Genomic DNA, 16,022 nt, shown 5'->3' with positions numbered 1-16,022 from the left:
CCTTTCCTGGGGACCACCCTGTTACAAGATCAGGAGGTCTAGTAGGACTTTGCTAGACAGAGAAGCTGGGTGGGAGTAGGTATGGAAGAGCATTTGAGGCAGAGAGAAGAGCAAGCACCTGGTGTTTCCCACCCAATAAACACATGGGGGAAGATGCTGACTGATGATGGAATTACCTAAAAAATTCAAACCGTTGCTGAGCATCCTTTTCAACTTCCTGGACCATGTTGTTAGCAAGGAAATCCTCTCTGTCAATAACCAAGAACTCTGTTTCTTCCATACAGACCACGGTGGCCCTCCTTAATGAATTACTCAGAAGGCCCTTTTCCTATTGGGTGGAAACAGGGGCAAAGGCAAATGAGAGGCCATTTCCAGCTTCCTGATTGCAAGCTTTACACCTCTTTCCTGCTTCCATCTCCCCCAGAAATCTCTCCTCCACGGAGATTTTTGTGTGAGAATGCTTGCCATGCATGCTGCTCCCCCTCCCAATTCTGTGGGCCCATTCTGCTCCCCCTTGATGTACAGCTTGTGGAGAAGGCGGCAACAGGCCCACCAGGCCAGAGGAGAGGAAGCTGGAGAGACCTGCTGGGGGCATCACTACATCTCTAAGGAACTTATGATGAACGTACTCCTTAAATATTATAAAGAGGTCACCCTGGCTATCAAGGCACTGGGATCCACAACAGGATAGGGTCTTGCACCAAATATAAGGTTCGACAGGGCCTGGCCAAGAGATTCTAGCAACAGTCTTGTCATAGTCCCCAGCCCATACCAGGCCCTTCCTCCACACTTACCCCAAAACTGTTGCCCTTGTGCAGCAATGTCGGGTGAGGGTCCAGGAAGGCACTGCTGCCATCCTCATCCTCAGTCACTGCAACCGTGCCCAGGTAGATAAAATAAAAGCTGCTGCCCCTCTGCCCCTTCTTGACTATCACACGCCTGCGACCAAACCTAGGAAAAGACCAGCCAGTTGACTTGATAGCAGCATGGAGCTGTATCAACACTATGTAGAGATCTGGACTAGTCGTGCTCTTTGCTCTCGGGGGGTGAAAGAACATACTGGGACTAGAAGGGGCCTCAGAACAGCCCAGCCCCATCAAGCTTGACCTCTTCATTAGCATACACCCAGCTGCCTGCAACCATTAGACTGAGAACAGAGCCTTTGGCAGTCTGCTTAGGCACACAGTAAATGCTCAATGAACAGTCAGTGAGTACATGAATGAATAGATGCTGAAAGCAATGAGTGTAGCTAAATGATTAAGAGCTCTGGCTTTAAATTCTACAAGTTGCCAAGCAGATTTGCTGAAAGGGTATTAATATTTTTTTGTGTGAGGAGAGGCCATACTGGCTCATTACTGATGTGTTCAAAGTGAAACTTCCTAGGAAGAAAAAAAAAATTTAAAAATCAAATCAAACTTCACATATCAAAATAAAGGACCTACATACTTTTCATTTAAAAAAAAAAATCTCTGGATTTAAAGTCTGACCAGTGCTGCACCTCCCCCTGCAGTGACCTTCAGGGCTAATGGCTGTTGCCATGGTCCCTGAGGTCCGGCGTGGGCAAGGAACCATGCGCGCAGGGGGAGAACAGCGAACTCCCTAAGATGCAGAGAAGCTGAATGCCTGCCAAGAGATAATGACCACCAGAAGCTGCCACAAAGATGATTAAAAGAAATGCTGACCACCTAGAACCTTATCTCGCTTTCTCAAGGCCCACAAACTTTATTCTGCTACAACTGTCTCTCTAAAATCTTTCCTTTTTCTGGTCATTGATTGCTAATTAAAAAACATACATAATTTAATAAACAGGCTAATCCAAATGAAACATTACTAAACACTGTGTAATAATAGAATTGTTAGTTTAATAATCTTTCTATTATGTGCTTGACTTTAGTACCTATGATATTAACTGCATTATAAAATAAATTCACCCATGACAATTAATTATGAGTAAAAATGAGTAGGTAATAGTGATAGTTAGTGCAACTAGAAAATAATTATATAGAACAGTAGAAAGAATTTATAGCCTGTCCAATTAGGAATGAGGCTAGGTCCAGATGTAACTTCGGACATAAATCACTGCCCTGTCAATTAAGCTAAGCCTATGAGCAAACTGATCTATTTTATGTTCACTGTTCCTATGCCTTTAGAAAAAACATATGTATACTGACCACTAGCTTAATAAAGGCGCACTCAGATTTACACTCTCTCTTGAAGTGTGTCTGTTTGTCATTTCTTTAACCGAATCCCTGACCACCCTGCGCAGTCTCTCAACCCTGAGACGGCCTCATCGTCTACTGCTATGCTGGTCCGCGGCAGATCAGCATCCAATACTGGTTCTGCCCCTAGCTGTGCGTGACTGGGCAAGTCATATTCCCTCTTTGAGCCTTAGTCTGTAAAATGCAGATGAGCATGCCCAGAAAGACAGATAAATAATTTTATTATGATTCCCCAATAGCTTCCTACCCAACTCAAAACCCTTAAGATAGTGGTGCCCAGGTCTAGAGTAAACTGGGAATTAGTTCTTAATCTCAGAGGGACATTTCTGTATTCCAAATGCAAGCTCAAACATTTCTATGTTCATTCATTTACTGCATTCATTCAATAAGCTAAATGAGCACCAACTATGTCTGTCTGGCCCAGTTATGAAGGACACAGATTTTGTTCTCAAATTTGTGGTCAAGCGCAGGAGGTAAGGTTTAAAGAGGTATTGAGAAAAGTAAACATGGGCTTATTTAGAGATAAAGAGAAAAAGGTATTTATTTATTTATTTTTTTTTTTTTTTATAGAGGCATTTTAATTTATTTATTTATTTGTTTGTTTTGTTTATACATGCACTGGGTACAGTCAGAAACGCGGGAGGGTGAGAGGATTCACCAGAGCCAGAGCGGGGAGCAGAGCAGGCAGAAGGACCGAAGGACACTGCTGAGGGGAGCAGCAGGCGGCAGGAGAGTCTGTGCGCCATGCGGGACCCTCCTCCGGTGACCAGGGAGCAGCCGGGGATTGAACCGGCGCTGCAGAGGCTGCGGGCAGCTTTGCAACCCAGCGCTCAACCGCTGCGCCACTGGGGAGGCCCGAGAAAAAGGTATTTAACCCAGTTTAGGGAAACCAGAGAAAACTCTTGGATGGTGTCTGGAATCATCCAGGTGAGCACAGAAATTGAGAACATGGGGGACAGGGACCACCATATCCAAAGATACAGAGGTGACTGGAAGCATGGCACAAAGGATAACTGCATGATTCATAGAGAGGGAGAGGGGAGATGGGAGGTTCTCGGGGAGGAGAGGGAGAGAAAAGATGGGCTAAGTTTGTATTTTACCTAGAAGATGCTAAGTAGCCCAGAACTCTGCCTTTGAGTTTCTGCGATGGTCTGATGAGTCAGTGGCCTTTGTAGATAAGCCCCAATGATTAGGTGAAATGTTTTCCAGATCAGTACCATTTCTCCTTCCCCGCACCTCACTGCCACCTCCCATTCCTTCCTGACCAACAGGCTTCGCCAGCAACAGGAGAGCCAACCCTCTGCTCAGACAAGTGATACTCTATTTGTTCCATTACTTTGTCCACACTGCTCAGCTGTCTGATATGGCCTTCTCTCTACCTATTCAACTTCTTTCAGGAGCTCAAGGTCCAACTCAGGTCCTTCTTCCAGGAAGCCCTCCCTAACCCAGTTCAGAGCAGAGCCTTCCTTTTTGAGCTCCCAGAACATCACTGCCCTCATGACCCTATGGCAAACACCTGGGGGGAGGGATCAGAGGACAGACTAATGATCACATTAGCTAGTCAGCAGCCTCAGGCTCCCCTGTGGGCTTATTCAGGTATAACATATAGGCTTTATTAATTGTAGGAAAGGAGAAATAGCCCAGATGACAATGACTAGATGGATGAAAGTAGGCATATTTAGCCAGGACATGAGATTTGGGGAATTAGGGAGCACAGGCCAGTGTTCCTTCAAGTGTAGTCTCTTAGCTGGACCAAGAAAGACCCTCTAGGGCCTCCCAGGTGGCGCAGCGGTTGAGCGCTGGGTTGAGAAGCTGCCCACAGCCTCTGCAGCGCGGGTTTGATCGCCGGCTGCTCCCCAGCCACTGGAGGAGAGTCCCACGCAGACCTCTCCTGCTGCCCGCTGCTCCCCTCAGCAGTGTTCTTCGGTCCTTCTGCCTGCTCTGCTCCCTGCTCTGGCTCTGGTGAATTCTCTCACCCTCCCGCGCTTCTGACTGTACCCAGTGCTTGTATAAATAAACAAATAAATAAATAAATCTTAAAAAAAAAAAGAAGTGTTTTAAAAAAAAAAGAAAGAAAGACCCTCTAGTTCAATCTACCTTTTTGAAAGTGGGGCCCAGGGAACTGAAGTGACTGACAGGTGAGGCAGCAGTAGGCCTCTCCTATAGCAGACATCTACTGTTTTTGCTGCTAAGTATCTGGCCACCTTTTTCCAACCGTACCCTGATTTTGCTTTAAGAGAAACATACTTTCTTGACTGTTAGACAATCAGCATGTAACTGACCCAGTGATGATTCAAGCAAAGTCAATCTAGTTCTGAAAGAACTATACCCAAGACTCTGACCTGAAGGACTGGGAAGTGGTAGTCTCTCTTTCTCAATGGACTGAAACAGGAAAGATGAAAGTTTGGAGGTGTGGCAGCCATCTCATCACCATGAGAGGAGAATCTGGCTTAGAAGGAAGCTTATACAAATGAAGTGCCAAGAGACAGACAGACACTGTGTCTTAGTGAATGAACCCCTGAATCCAATTAAACCTGAAGTTTAGAACTATCCCAGAATTTTCAGGTGATGAGCCATGCGTTCCCTTGGGCTGCATCTTCTGTCATTTTCAATTGGAAGAATCCTGTCTAATCTGCTATTCCCCAATCCTAGAAATAATCAACAACTAGTAGTTATCTTTAATAATCACTCTGATTTTCATAAAAACCCTGCAAAATCCATACTATCATCCTCATTTCACTGACAAGGAAGCTGAGTGACTTGCCTTGAGTTCACACCCACACACTGAGGTAGACAGGGCATTAAATTCAAGCATCTGGGCCTCCCCTGTGGCACAGCAGTTGAGCGCTGGGTTGCGAAACTGCCCGCGGCCTCTGCGGCGCCGGTTCAATCCCTGGCTGCTCCCCGGCCACCGGAGGAGGGTCCCACATGGCGCGCAGACCTCTCCTGCCACCCGCTGCTCCCCTTAGCAGTGTACTTTGGTCCTTCTGCCTGCTCTGCTCCCCGCTCTGGCTCTGGTGAATTCTCTCACCCTCCCGCGCTTCTGACTGTACCCAGTGCATGTATAAACAAAACAAACAAACAAACAAATAAATAAATAAACATGCCTCTATAAATAAATAAATAAATAAATAAATTCAAGCATCTAACTCTGTGATTCTATTGCTTTCCATGATATCATTCTGCCTGCCATAGAATCTTTAAGACAGTAGGGACAGGCTCTTTCATTGGGCTAGAATAAAGCAGAGGGTTCCCTCTGCTGGGAATGTTCTTGTCTACATCTCCACTTGTCCAAGGGCCATGCCCCCACTCACCGTTCAAAGCGCATGACTTTGGCCAGCAGCATCTGGAGGGACTCCGAATAGTTTCGGAAGCTATCCAGAACCTGCAAGATGTTGCAAAGGGACTGGATCTCCTCCTCTGTCCTCCAGGAAGGCTTCTTCAGTGCAATCTGGATTGCCCTTGGAGGCAAGTGACCCTGTGGAGAGAGGACCAGAATAACACACACAAGACATAGTAGTCTCCCAGGAGCCATGGGACAACTCCCCACACACTCATGCTTTTATGCTTTCCCATTCCCCATGCAATAGTGGCTGGCATGAAATGAGGACTTATTCTAGGCCAGGAATTGGAATACACATCTCACACACACCATCTCACTACATCTTCACCCTACCCAAGAATGAGGCACAATTTTTATTCCCACTTGACAGATGAAGTTACTTAGACAGGATTATAACCTAGATCTGCTATATGCCAAGACCTGTAAACCCAACTACTGACCATACTGCCTCTACCATTCATTGACCACCACCCTCTAAGGCAATTTGGGGCTCTCTGGGCTCTGCGGCTCCTCAGGACAGTACTCACTGTAACAAGGGTGAGTCAAACTATACTTCAGCATGCCACAAGAGACTAATGAACAAAGAGAATCTACAGAAACTATGAGCTAACCCTGGTGGAGAGATTCATACACCAGTGGATGGGCAGACCTACCCATTCACCCACCATGCCATTCTTGCCTGATGGAAAATGGTATGAGTACATACCACACACACACTGGCTGTACTTAGGATAAAAGCTTAGCTCCATACCACAGTCTTTGGGCTACACATGGTCTGACTTCCTGCCTCCCTAGATCCCTACCTCAACTTCTGTCTCTCCCCTTCATTCTCTAGTTTCTAGCTTCTACCTACCTCTTGTAGATCTTTACCTGGAATGTTCCTCCCCTGGATTTTCACATGGATATGCTGCCTCTACCTCCTCATTCTGCTCTCAGCGTCTGTGCTGCCACATCTTCAGGGAGAGCCTGCAGCACCATCAGAGCTAAAAGAGCAGTCCCTTCCTAGCACTCTGTAGACTGTCATTTTCTTTAACGCATTTATGTACATAGTTGTCAGATTGCAGACATATTTGCTTTTTTTAAAATTCACTTTTTAAACTATGTTTTTGAAGTGTATCCATTGTTTCCAATGCTTCACAATTGAACAATAAATGAATCTATGATTAGAAGGCTCTATAATTATATTTTTTGAAAAGTTTTTAGTATTAGTAGAGGTCTAATAAGGGCTATATTGAGGTTCAGTAACAATTCAAGTGCTTTTCTAAGGGACAGGTTATGTACATATAAGTGTATGTATCCGATTAAGATATAGCTCACATACCATAAGATTCACCATTTAAGGAAAACAATTCAATGACTTTTAGTGTATTCACAAAGTTATGCAACTTTACCACAATTGATTTTAGAACTCCAAAAGGAAAGGTGTCTCTATTAATAGTTATTAAAGGGGCAGGTTTTTATTTTTTCTTATTCAATTAAGGTAACATGAGTTTACAACATTGTAGAGGTTCCAAGATTCATTTTTCTCACCACTCCCACCACCGAATGTCCAGTCATCATCCACCACCAACTAGCTGGCCCCTTCTACCCACTCCCTCCGTCCTTCACCTCAGGTCACCTCCATTCTGTTGTCAAAGTCTAAAGGTTTTTATTTTTTGTTATCTTTATATTCAACAAATGAGTGACATTGTATAGTATTTGTCTTTCTCTTTCTGACATTTCACTTGGCATCATCCCCTCATGGCCTATCCATGTTGTCAAAAATGATAATATTTCACCTTTTTTATGACTTGAATAGTATTCCACATCTTCTTTATCCACTACTCCGTTGTTGGGCACCTGCACTGTTTCCATATGTCGGCTACTATGAATAGTGTTAAAATGAAAATAGGGATGCTTGTCTTCTTGAGTTAGGGTTTTCATATTCTTTGGGTAAACACCCAGAAGGGAGATTACTAGATCATATGGTAGTTCTATTTTTAATTTCTTGAGGAACCTCCATACTGTTTTCCATAATGACTATACCAATTTACATTCCCATCAACAGGGCATGAGGGCTTCTTTTTCTACACATCCTCACCAACATTTATTATTTCTTGACCTTTTGATAATAGTCATTCTAACCAATATGAAATGAAATCTCAATGTGGCTTTTATTTGCATTTCCCTAATAAGTGATGCAGACATCTCTTCATATGTATTTTGGCCATCTGTATATTTTCTTTGATGAAATGTCTATTTAGATCCTCTGTCCATTTTTAACCAGGTTTTTCTTCAAAAAAAAAAAAACCACTACACTGTCTTTCAGAACTAATTTTTAAATAATAAAAATACATGAAGAAAAAAAATGGCCTAATTAGGATGGACTTCCTACACAGGACATACTATATCACCTCATGAGATTTTATTTATTTTTTATGCATGTTCTACATCAAGTTCTATCTGGATTTTGTTATTTTGTTGTTGTTTTCTCTTAACTATAATTACACTTTTATTTATTTAAGAGTATGGACTGACATTTATTGAAAGCAGTAACTAGTTACCACACTGAGATGGTTTTCACTGATTATTTTTGTTTTGTTTTGTTTTACATTTTAAAAGGACAGGTTTATTAGGAAAGGAAAGGAGAAGACACTTGCACAGATACAAGTGGGCAGAAAGAGCTGCTGCTGCTGCTGCTGCTACTGCTGCTTTGCAAAGGGAAAGGTTTGTGAAAAGAAACACCTGCAGTCACAGATGGGCAGAAGACATGCCCAGTGATTATTTCTTTAAATTTTCTATACCTTTCTCTTTTGCTTTTCTAGGACCCTCATGATATGGATATTATTTCTCTTTACATTGTCCCAGAGAGCTTACACTGTTTTATTTAATTAATTTTTCTCTACATTGTTCTGTTCTTGTGTTTCCTATTGCCTCGATTTGTCTGCTATTAAGGCCCTCAATTGTATTAAAATTGGTTATAGTGTTTCTTAGCTTTGTTATTTCTACCTACAGCTGCTTCCTATTTTCCTTCTTTATTCTGTTGTTTTATAGTCTCCATTATATTTTCGAGTTCTATCAGCATTGCCACACCTGTTGCCCTAAATTCCCCTTCTGTCATGCTCCACAACTCCACTGAGTTGGGCTCCTTATGGGGATTTTTTGCTTTGGCATTTGTGATGTGTTCTTCTGTTCCCCCAATTTCAATTTTGTTTCAGTTTTAATAGGAATAGATTTTCAACTGTTGTATTTGCATCTGTTGGATTAATTTGGGGACTAGTCCTAACAAGGAGTAGTGAGTATAGAAGAGGACCAGGACAATGTGTACCAAAGGGTCTTCTCCAGTAGATTCAGGAATTTGAACTTTCTGTTGTGCTGTGGGTGCCAGAGCTGTGTGCTAGGCATCCACACTGATCACCTCTTCCAGACCAGCTCCTCAGTCTCAGTGTCTCCAGGCTAGGACTTGTGTTCTTTTTTATCCCAGCACAGTCTTATCCTGGGGTGTCTTCTCCCTCTATTGGTAGGTGCTTGAACTCTATAGTTTGTTCAAGCATTTCTTTGTGGGGGTTGGCAGAAGGCTGAGATATCTCAACCAGGGGTGGGAGCTCAGCCTTGGCTTTAAGTAGTAGTCTTGGGCCTCCCTGGCAGCCTAGGGTTTGAGTCGCAGCACTATCACCACTATGGCCTGAGTTCAATTCCTGGAAGCTAACCCACATATGGCACAGCAGACCTCTCCTGTTTCACCTGCTGTTCCCTTAGCAGTGTATTTCAGTAAATCCACCCACTCTATGGTGAATGCTCTCACACCCACCCTCACCCCAGACTTCTGGCCTACACTCCAGTTCTTCTATGCAAACAAAAAGTAGTCTCTTTTACAGGGAAATCAATTTATTATGACCCAATTTAGGTTACTGCTGTTCTTTGTTATGAATCTCAGATTTTCAACAGTGTTTTCTTTGTTTGTTTTATATTTTCTTTTTTTATTTAAATTTTATTTTTATATTCCCTATACAAGTACAATCCTCTTATTTTGACCCCAATCCCTCCTTTCCCCGCCCCCTAACCCCCATAGAGTGTCTCTGGTTCATAGTTGTTTGTTGATTTTGATATTTTCTTTCTTATAGTTATTAGTTTTCAGTGTATACTTTCCTTCACTTCCTTGGTTAAATCTATTCCTAGATACTTTGTACTTTTTGCTATGATTGTGAATGGTATTGTTTTCATTTCTCTTTCTGCTACTTCATAGTTTGCATAGAGAAAGTAACAGATACTTGTATACTGATTTTGTAGCCTGCAACTTTACTGTATTGATTTATTGTTTCTGATAGCTTTTTTGTGGATGCTGTAGGATTTCCTTTGTATAGTATAATAGATATTATATAATATTATCTGCATATAATATCATTTGGGTATAGTGACTTTTTTATTTCTTCATCTCCAATCTAGATACCTTTCATTTATTTTTCTTGCCTTAGAGGGCAGGTTTTTACACTGGGTCTCTATGGAGGCTCCATCCCTATATTGGAGCCTGAGACAGACAAAGTTCATTCAAGAGACTGACAGGCCTTACCTGTATGATGAATTTTTCTTTTGTGCTTTCTACTCTTCCTCTACTGGCACACACAGAATTACCTTCCTTTCTTGATTTCTGTGACTCTCTGAAAGGCCCCAAGTTTCTCCTGCCTAAAACTTAGGTTACTTCAAAGCCCATTTCAGATACTGGCTGGTCTGGAAAACTGAAACCCAAAATCTGAGTGACTTAGTTGTGCTCATAAATGATGGTGCATGAGAAATTACTTTATGCCTAGGAAAGACAAGCAAAGGAAGCCATATCTTGGTTGCAGGGGGTGGGGGAAAGGGTCAGGGTGGGGTGGCATGAGGTGGTTCTGATACCAGTTATAAAGCTCTGTTCTCACTTTCCCTAAGACAAAAAGCAACATGACAGGTCAGGGCTCCATTGGTGAGAACTTAGACCTTCCCTAAAAATAGTTAGGCTCCTTTAAAATTTAAATACGATTTTAAGTTTTAATTTAACATCCAGAGAAAGAAGCTGACTTATGATTCTTTAAATTCAGTGAACAGGTTGCACAGTCCAAAGTCTCATCCAGCCAGGTGGGGGTAGGTATGCCCAGTGTCTCTGGAGAGTTTGGGGCAGGGTCAGAATTCAAACACAGGTCAAGGCTTTTGCTGCCATCCTGATTATTTCCACTCTTCTGGGCTCTCACACCCTCTACTTTGCCTCCAGTACTTTTCCATGAGTCCAAGTGCAGGAATTCTCCCCTGCTGGCACTGGCTCTGCTCAGCTATAAAGCAATGATAGGTTCAGGGTGCTTATGGTGTTGAACACCAAAACTGGAAGGGATCACTGAGGTCAGCTATTATATAATTTGGGAAACCAAGTGGCAATCTCCAGCTGACACATTGGGTTGGTGGCAGAACCCAAAATGAACCCAGCCACCCTAATGCCCAGCCCCAGTGCTTCTTCCAAGCCAAGATTAAGAAAGAAAATTCCCAACAGCAAGGTCAGAGCTATGCATACCTCCTCTGCAACAAACTCCATGGTATCAAATGTGATTCGACCTTGCTTCCTTTCCTGAAAAAAGGAAGGGGTGGAGAGAAAGGAGAATCAGCAAGATTGCTCTTAGAATTTTGCATCTGAAACCCTCCTGTGTACCTAGATCACAGGGATAGGCAGGAAGCCAAAGAAAGCTACAATCTCGGCTCTTATGTTCACCTTCACTCAAACCCCAAGTCAACACTTGGGCCTAGCATTGACAACATTTTATTGTAAAGGCAGAGAAAGATGGGGATAGAAGGAAAGAGAAAAGGATAAAGAGCTGAAGGACAGAGAGAAAAAGGAAGAGGGGAAAGAACAAATGAAAGGGAAAGTATAGAGGGGGAGAAAAAGAGGTTTTAAAAGGAACAAAAGATGTCAACCTTCATGACGTTTAAGTGACTATGTTAAGTAACCAGGCATAGTATATTTTCCTTGTCTTATTCCATGTCATCATCAGGACAAAGCAAATATTATCAAGCTATGTTTTGAACTTGAGGAGGATGAAGGCACTTGCCCAAGGATCACACGACCAGTAAATGGTTTCCATTTACAGTATGGCCAGGAGGAGGAGGTGTAAGAGATCTAAGGAATAGACTCATCCAATCCTATCTCCTGACAGATGTACAGAGGATGTACAAAAGAGTAGAGAAAGGTGCAAAGACAGAGACAGAAGACATGTAAAGGGAAGTGGGAGCAGGAAAGGTATAAACAAGACCTAACCACCATCCTGGGCAAACCAGGGCTCACATTCTCTCCTCCAAGACCACCTTACATCCTTGCCCAGAGACCACTCAAATCTCTGTCCTCTGCCTCATTTATAGCTTGTGTGTCCATTTGCTGCTTCTCAGGGAGACCAGTGAAGGAAAGAAAGGGTGCTCAGAAAGATCCACATGCTACTGAAAGCCAGTCTATGATCTCTTCACCTTAGCCTCTGCCTCAGAACCTTAGCTCTCTGCCCAACTGCCATATGACTCTCATAGGCTGCCCTGGGAGGCTTTTACTCTGCTTAAAACCACCCTGAGTTGTATCACTAGGTTTAGCCTCACAGTATCCCTTGGTGATAAATCTGATTCTGATCTTCACTTTCCAACTACCCAGGCATCAGTCCAAGTCTTCTGGCAATCAAAGACTTGTGGTCTTCAGGGCCCATCACTTCATCACTACATGACACCTTGAGACATAATGTTTTTCCTAAGAACTAACCTCAGTTTCAGATTATACTTCTACATCCCTTCCCATCTCATGACCCAACTACAGAGAAGACTCTGGCTGCAGACTTGTTTTGTTTGACCAGTATAATGTCTTTAAAATATATTAATTGGAATGTCTTTAAATGGAACATATCCTTCCTCTCCAGAAAGCCCATAGGTACCCACTCCCTGCTACATCTTAAACTCAGCCTGATATACCTTTAGAAACCAATCTAAGGCCACTTATCTTTTCCCCCCATCACCAGCCATAGGCCTCTTGGCTACTCTTCAGAAATCATTTTGGGAAGTTTTTTGGAGTGAATCACTGGATGCAGGAGGGAGGTAGGAGTTGGACCCAATCACCCTTGACACAATATGAAAATGGACAGGGTTTGTCTAGGCATTGGCTGAGGAGAATTTGAAACCCTGGATAGCTGTGAATTCACCATTGGGAAGCCAGAACAAGTTAACAGAATGGTGATTAGCTTTTCTGAGCCAAAAATGGTTTCATGAACTACCGCTAGGAAAAAACATTTGAAATTGGGATTGTCTAGAAAATCTAGAAAGCAGGAAACCATAATAAATAGGTGTAAATGTTCCTTTCTTGTTTAAGTGGGGGGGGGGCAGTAAAGAAGGTAGAGGAGATGAAGAGTTGGCATGCATCCAGAAAACCCCATCTCTACTGTGACTCCTGGATTGTTCTGGCTCTCTGTTGGGATGAACAGTGTTTCACTCCCAGTGTTTCTTTCCATGTGGAGGGAGTTGTTCCAGCAGAACACAACTAGCCCCTCTCCTTCCACACTGACAGAATGACAAATTCCTTGCTGAATCTGGAAAGAGAAACTGGGCATAATTGTACGCTTCTCCTTCTAACTGAACTCAGATTCTGCTCTATCCTTCTCTGCCATGAGTTTTAGGCAGCAGGCCCAGCTACTGTAGTGAAGGTTGTCTTGGTCTAGCACTGTCTTAATTCTGGGGTTCAGTATTAGGTAACGCTGTTGCCTGATGGTACAATGTAAGTGATATTCTCCAATATGTCTCATCATTACTGAAGTGACAGTTGGTCTCCCATCTGCTTTGCCCTTCATCTTATCTCTCAGTTCATTCAAAGCTTGGGCTCAGAAGTGGGGTGCTATTTATTGACATCTTTTAAACCCTCATCATCCTTCTAAGTCTAACTGCTTACATCCCAGATGGAGAAGAGAGGGTGCTTCCGTTGAGCAGTCTCAATGATCTGATATTCTCGGAATCCCCTGAGGCCTTGGCGGAACATTTTACACACTCGGATCATCACAATGATATCCAGGGTGAGCTGGTATAACCCCTGTGGGAACAAAACATGATCAGTGGAAGCCATCTGTTTTCAACAGTCAACAGCAAGTTGGATAGCAAACAAGATTAACAAAGTGATATGTAATAGGATTAGAGGCAGCGGTGTGCTGGAGCCATGGTGACAGGTTCAGGAAGTCTTCAAATATTTTAAAAGCATGTTGGCAACTTGAAATTGGCCACCATGGAAGTATTTATACCATAGAAATGGTCAACTACTATACATGGGGTCACCCCCTGCATCCCAGGAGGCAGATGTTAAAACAGTCATCAGTACACCATGAGCTAAGTGTGCACCAGGAACTTCCGAAGGCCACTGAGTAGCATGTGCTTTGTTTTCTTGTTCTCATAACTGATGCTGAGTATCAAGATCTGGCCCTTGACTCTTCATATCCTGGTATCAATGTCTCTGGATTTCTGCCAGTTACACTTAATATTGACATTGGTCTGACTGATGCCAGATGTACTTCTTAGTCTTCTTTTTGATCATCTTGGGTTTCGTTTCCTGAGGGGTCTGAGGGCAGCCATGGCATCGAATAGCAGATGGCTACCCTGAAAAGATTCTTTCTTTCTTTCTTTTTTTTTTTAAGATTTATTTATTTATTTATACAAGCACTGGGTACAGTCAGAAGCGCGGGATGGTGAGAGAATTCACCAGAGCCAGAGCAGGGAGCAGAGCAGGAAGAAGGACCGAAGTACACTGCTGAGGGGAGCAGCGGGCGGCAGGAGAGGTCTGCGCGCCATATGGGACCCTCCTCCGGTGGCCAGGGAGCAGCCGGGGATCGAACCGGCGCTGCAGAGGCTGCAGGCAGCTTCGCAACCCAGCGCTCAACTGCTGTACCACCAGGGAGGCGCCCTGAAAAGATTCTTAACGTCACTAGAAATAATGGGAAAGTAAATAAGTAACAAAATACCTTCCTACACTTATCAGAATGGGGAAAGGAAACATGTCACAACCATGTTGGAGGGTAATCTGGCAACATTTGAAAAGCTGAGGATACTGTTTACAATCAAGGAATTATATGCAATACATGTACATACTTCAGAAAAACCATCATATGTTCAGGAAGAGATAGCCATGCTGCACATTGCCACCACACTGGCACATACTAACAGTGAAAAGCTGGAAACAATTTAAGTGTCCATCAGTAGGGGAACATCAACACATCACCTATAGTCACAGGACTGCAGCATAGGCGATACATGTGTCAGCATGAGTAAAGTACACACATAATTTAGAGTAAAAAATGCTGAAATATGATGCCTTTTGTGATACAATTTTTTAAAATGTTCCATATACTACAGTTCCTCATAGAGACATATATTGTAAATTTAATAAATTTAATAAAGTATAATTTATAATAAATAAATAATTTAGTAAAAATTTAAAATATATCAACCTCAGGAAAGTGGTAAACCTGTAAACAGGGGGGAAGACTTTATTAATAAAATTAAGACTTATTGAATGAACTTTGCTACTGTTAGGTACTATTCTAAGATCTTTATTTGTATGAACATACTTAACAATAAATCTAAGCAGGGCCTCTCTGGTGGCACAGCTTAGGGCTGAACACTGTGCTGTGAGGATGTTTGCAGCCTCTGCAGCATGGGTTCAATTCCTGGCCAGCCAGGGAGAAACCCACATGGCAGATCTCTCCTGCCTCACCCACTGCTCCCCTCAGCAGTTCGGTCCAGCTGCCTGTTCTGCTCCCCACTCTGTCTCTGGTGAATTCTCTCACCCTCCTGCGCCTCTGACTGTACCCCAGTTCTTGTATAAATAAATCTTAAAAAACAAAACAAAACAATAAATCTAAGCAGGACCAAGAATCTGCTGAGAACCCAAAAGTGCACACTTCCAGCCTCATCTTTAAGACAGCTGTGGTTATATAATTTCCCCAGAAACAATTAGCATCACCCTTTATAGAGAAGAAAACAGGCACAGCAAATCATGTTAGTTGCCTAATACTAAAATTAGTCACATGACTAATAGTAGATAGGGATTTGAACCCAAGTGATCTGGCTCCAGAGTCTATAAGTTTAACCTGTTCCTCTCTCCTGCTGCCAGCCCTTATTCTTTCTATATCTTATAAGAAACGGCAAGTAGAGAGCAGCACTTGGGATTTCAGAGCTATCCTCTGATTTCCCAGGTGTTGAAGGGGTAGGAGGCAGGGGTAGAGTTCAATCTTTCTGAAGCCTACTCTAGAACTCTATCCTTTGTGTGCCATGGTATGAATCCAAAAGGTACAAGGTGGCCATGTTCACCCGTGGCCACCTCCTTCATCTGCCTCTCCCTTTTTCAAAATATTTGTTCAGTCTTCTACTCTTCCCTCTCAGGACCCTTGGGCACTCCTCACCATTTCCTTCTTCAGGACCTGCCAGGAGTAAGAGACCATAGCTTTCCTCAT

At 43.0% G+C, this 16,022-nt stretch overlaps 1 protein-coding gene across 1 annotated transcript in view; it reads right to left on the bottom strand.

The window, feature by feature from the left end:
• The window catches only part of CNBD2 (cyclic nucleotide binding domain containing 2), a gene marked incomplete at both ends in the record, with an annotated part of 48,319 nt that extends 32,297 nt beyond the window's left edge, over nt 1–16,022 (bottom strand). Inside the window, 6 exons of the mRNA XM_084247657.1 lie at nt 177–328; nt 795–951; nt 5,534–5,697; nt 11,081–11,134; nt 13,475–13,612; nt 15,972–16,022. Coding sequence (XP_084103783.1) covers nt 177–328; nt 795–951; nt 5,534–5,697; nt 11,081–11,134; nt 13,475–13,612; nt 15,972–16,022 — 716 coding nt within the window. The remainder of the gene's footprint in view (nt 1–176; nt 329–794; nt 952–5,533; nt 5,698–11,080; nt 11,135–13,474; nt 13,613–15,971) is intronic.

The sequence above is a fragment of the Talpa europaea genome (assembly GCF_964194135.1).
Source record: "Talpa europaea genome assembly, chromosome: 11".
NCBI classification, from domain to species: Eukaryota; Metazoa; Chordata; class Mammalia; order Eulipotyphla; family Talpidae; genus Talpa; species Talpa europaea.
The sequence above is the reverse complement of the archived record's forward strand: the minus strand, read 5'-3'. Positions and strand labels throughout refer to the sequence as shown.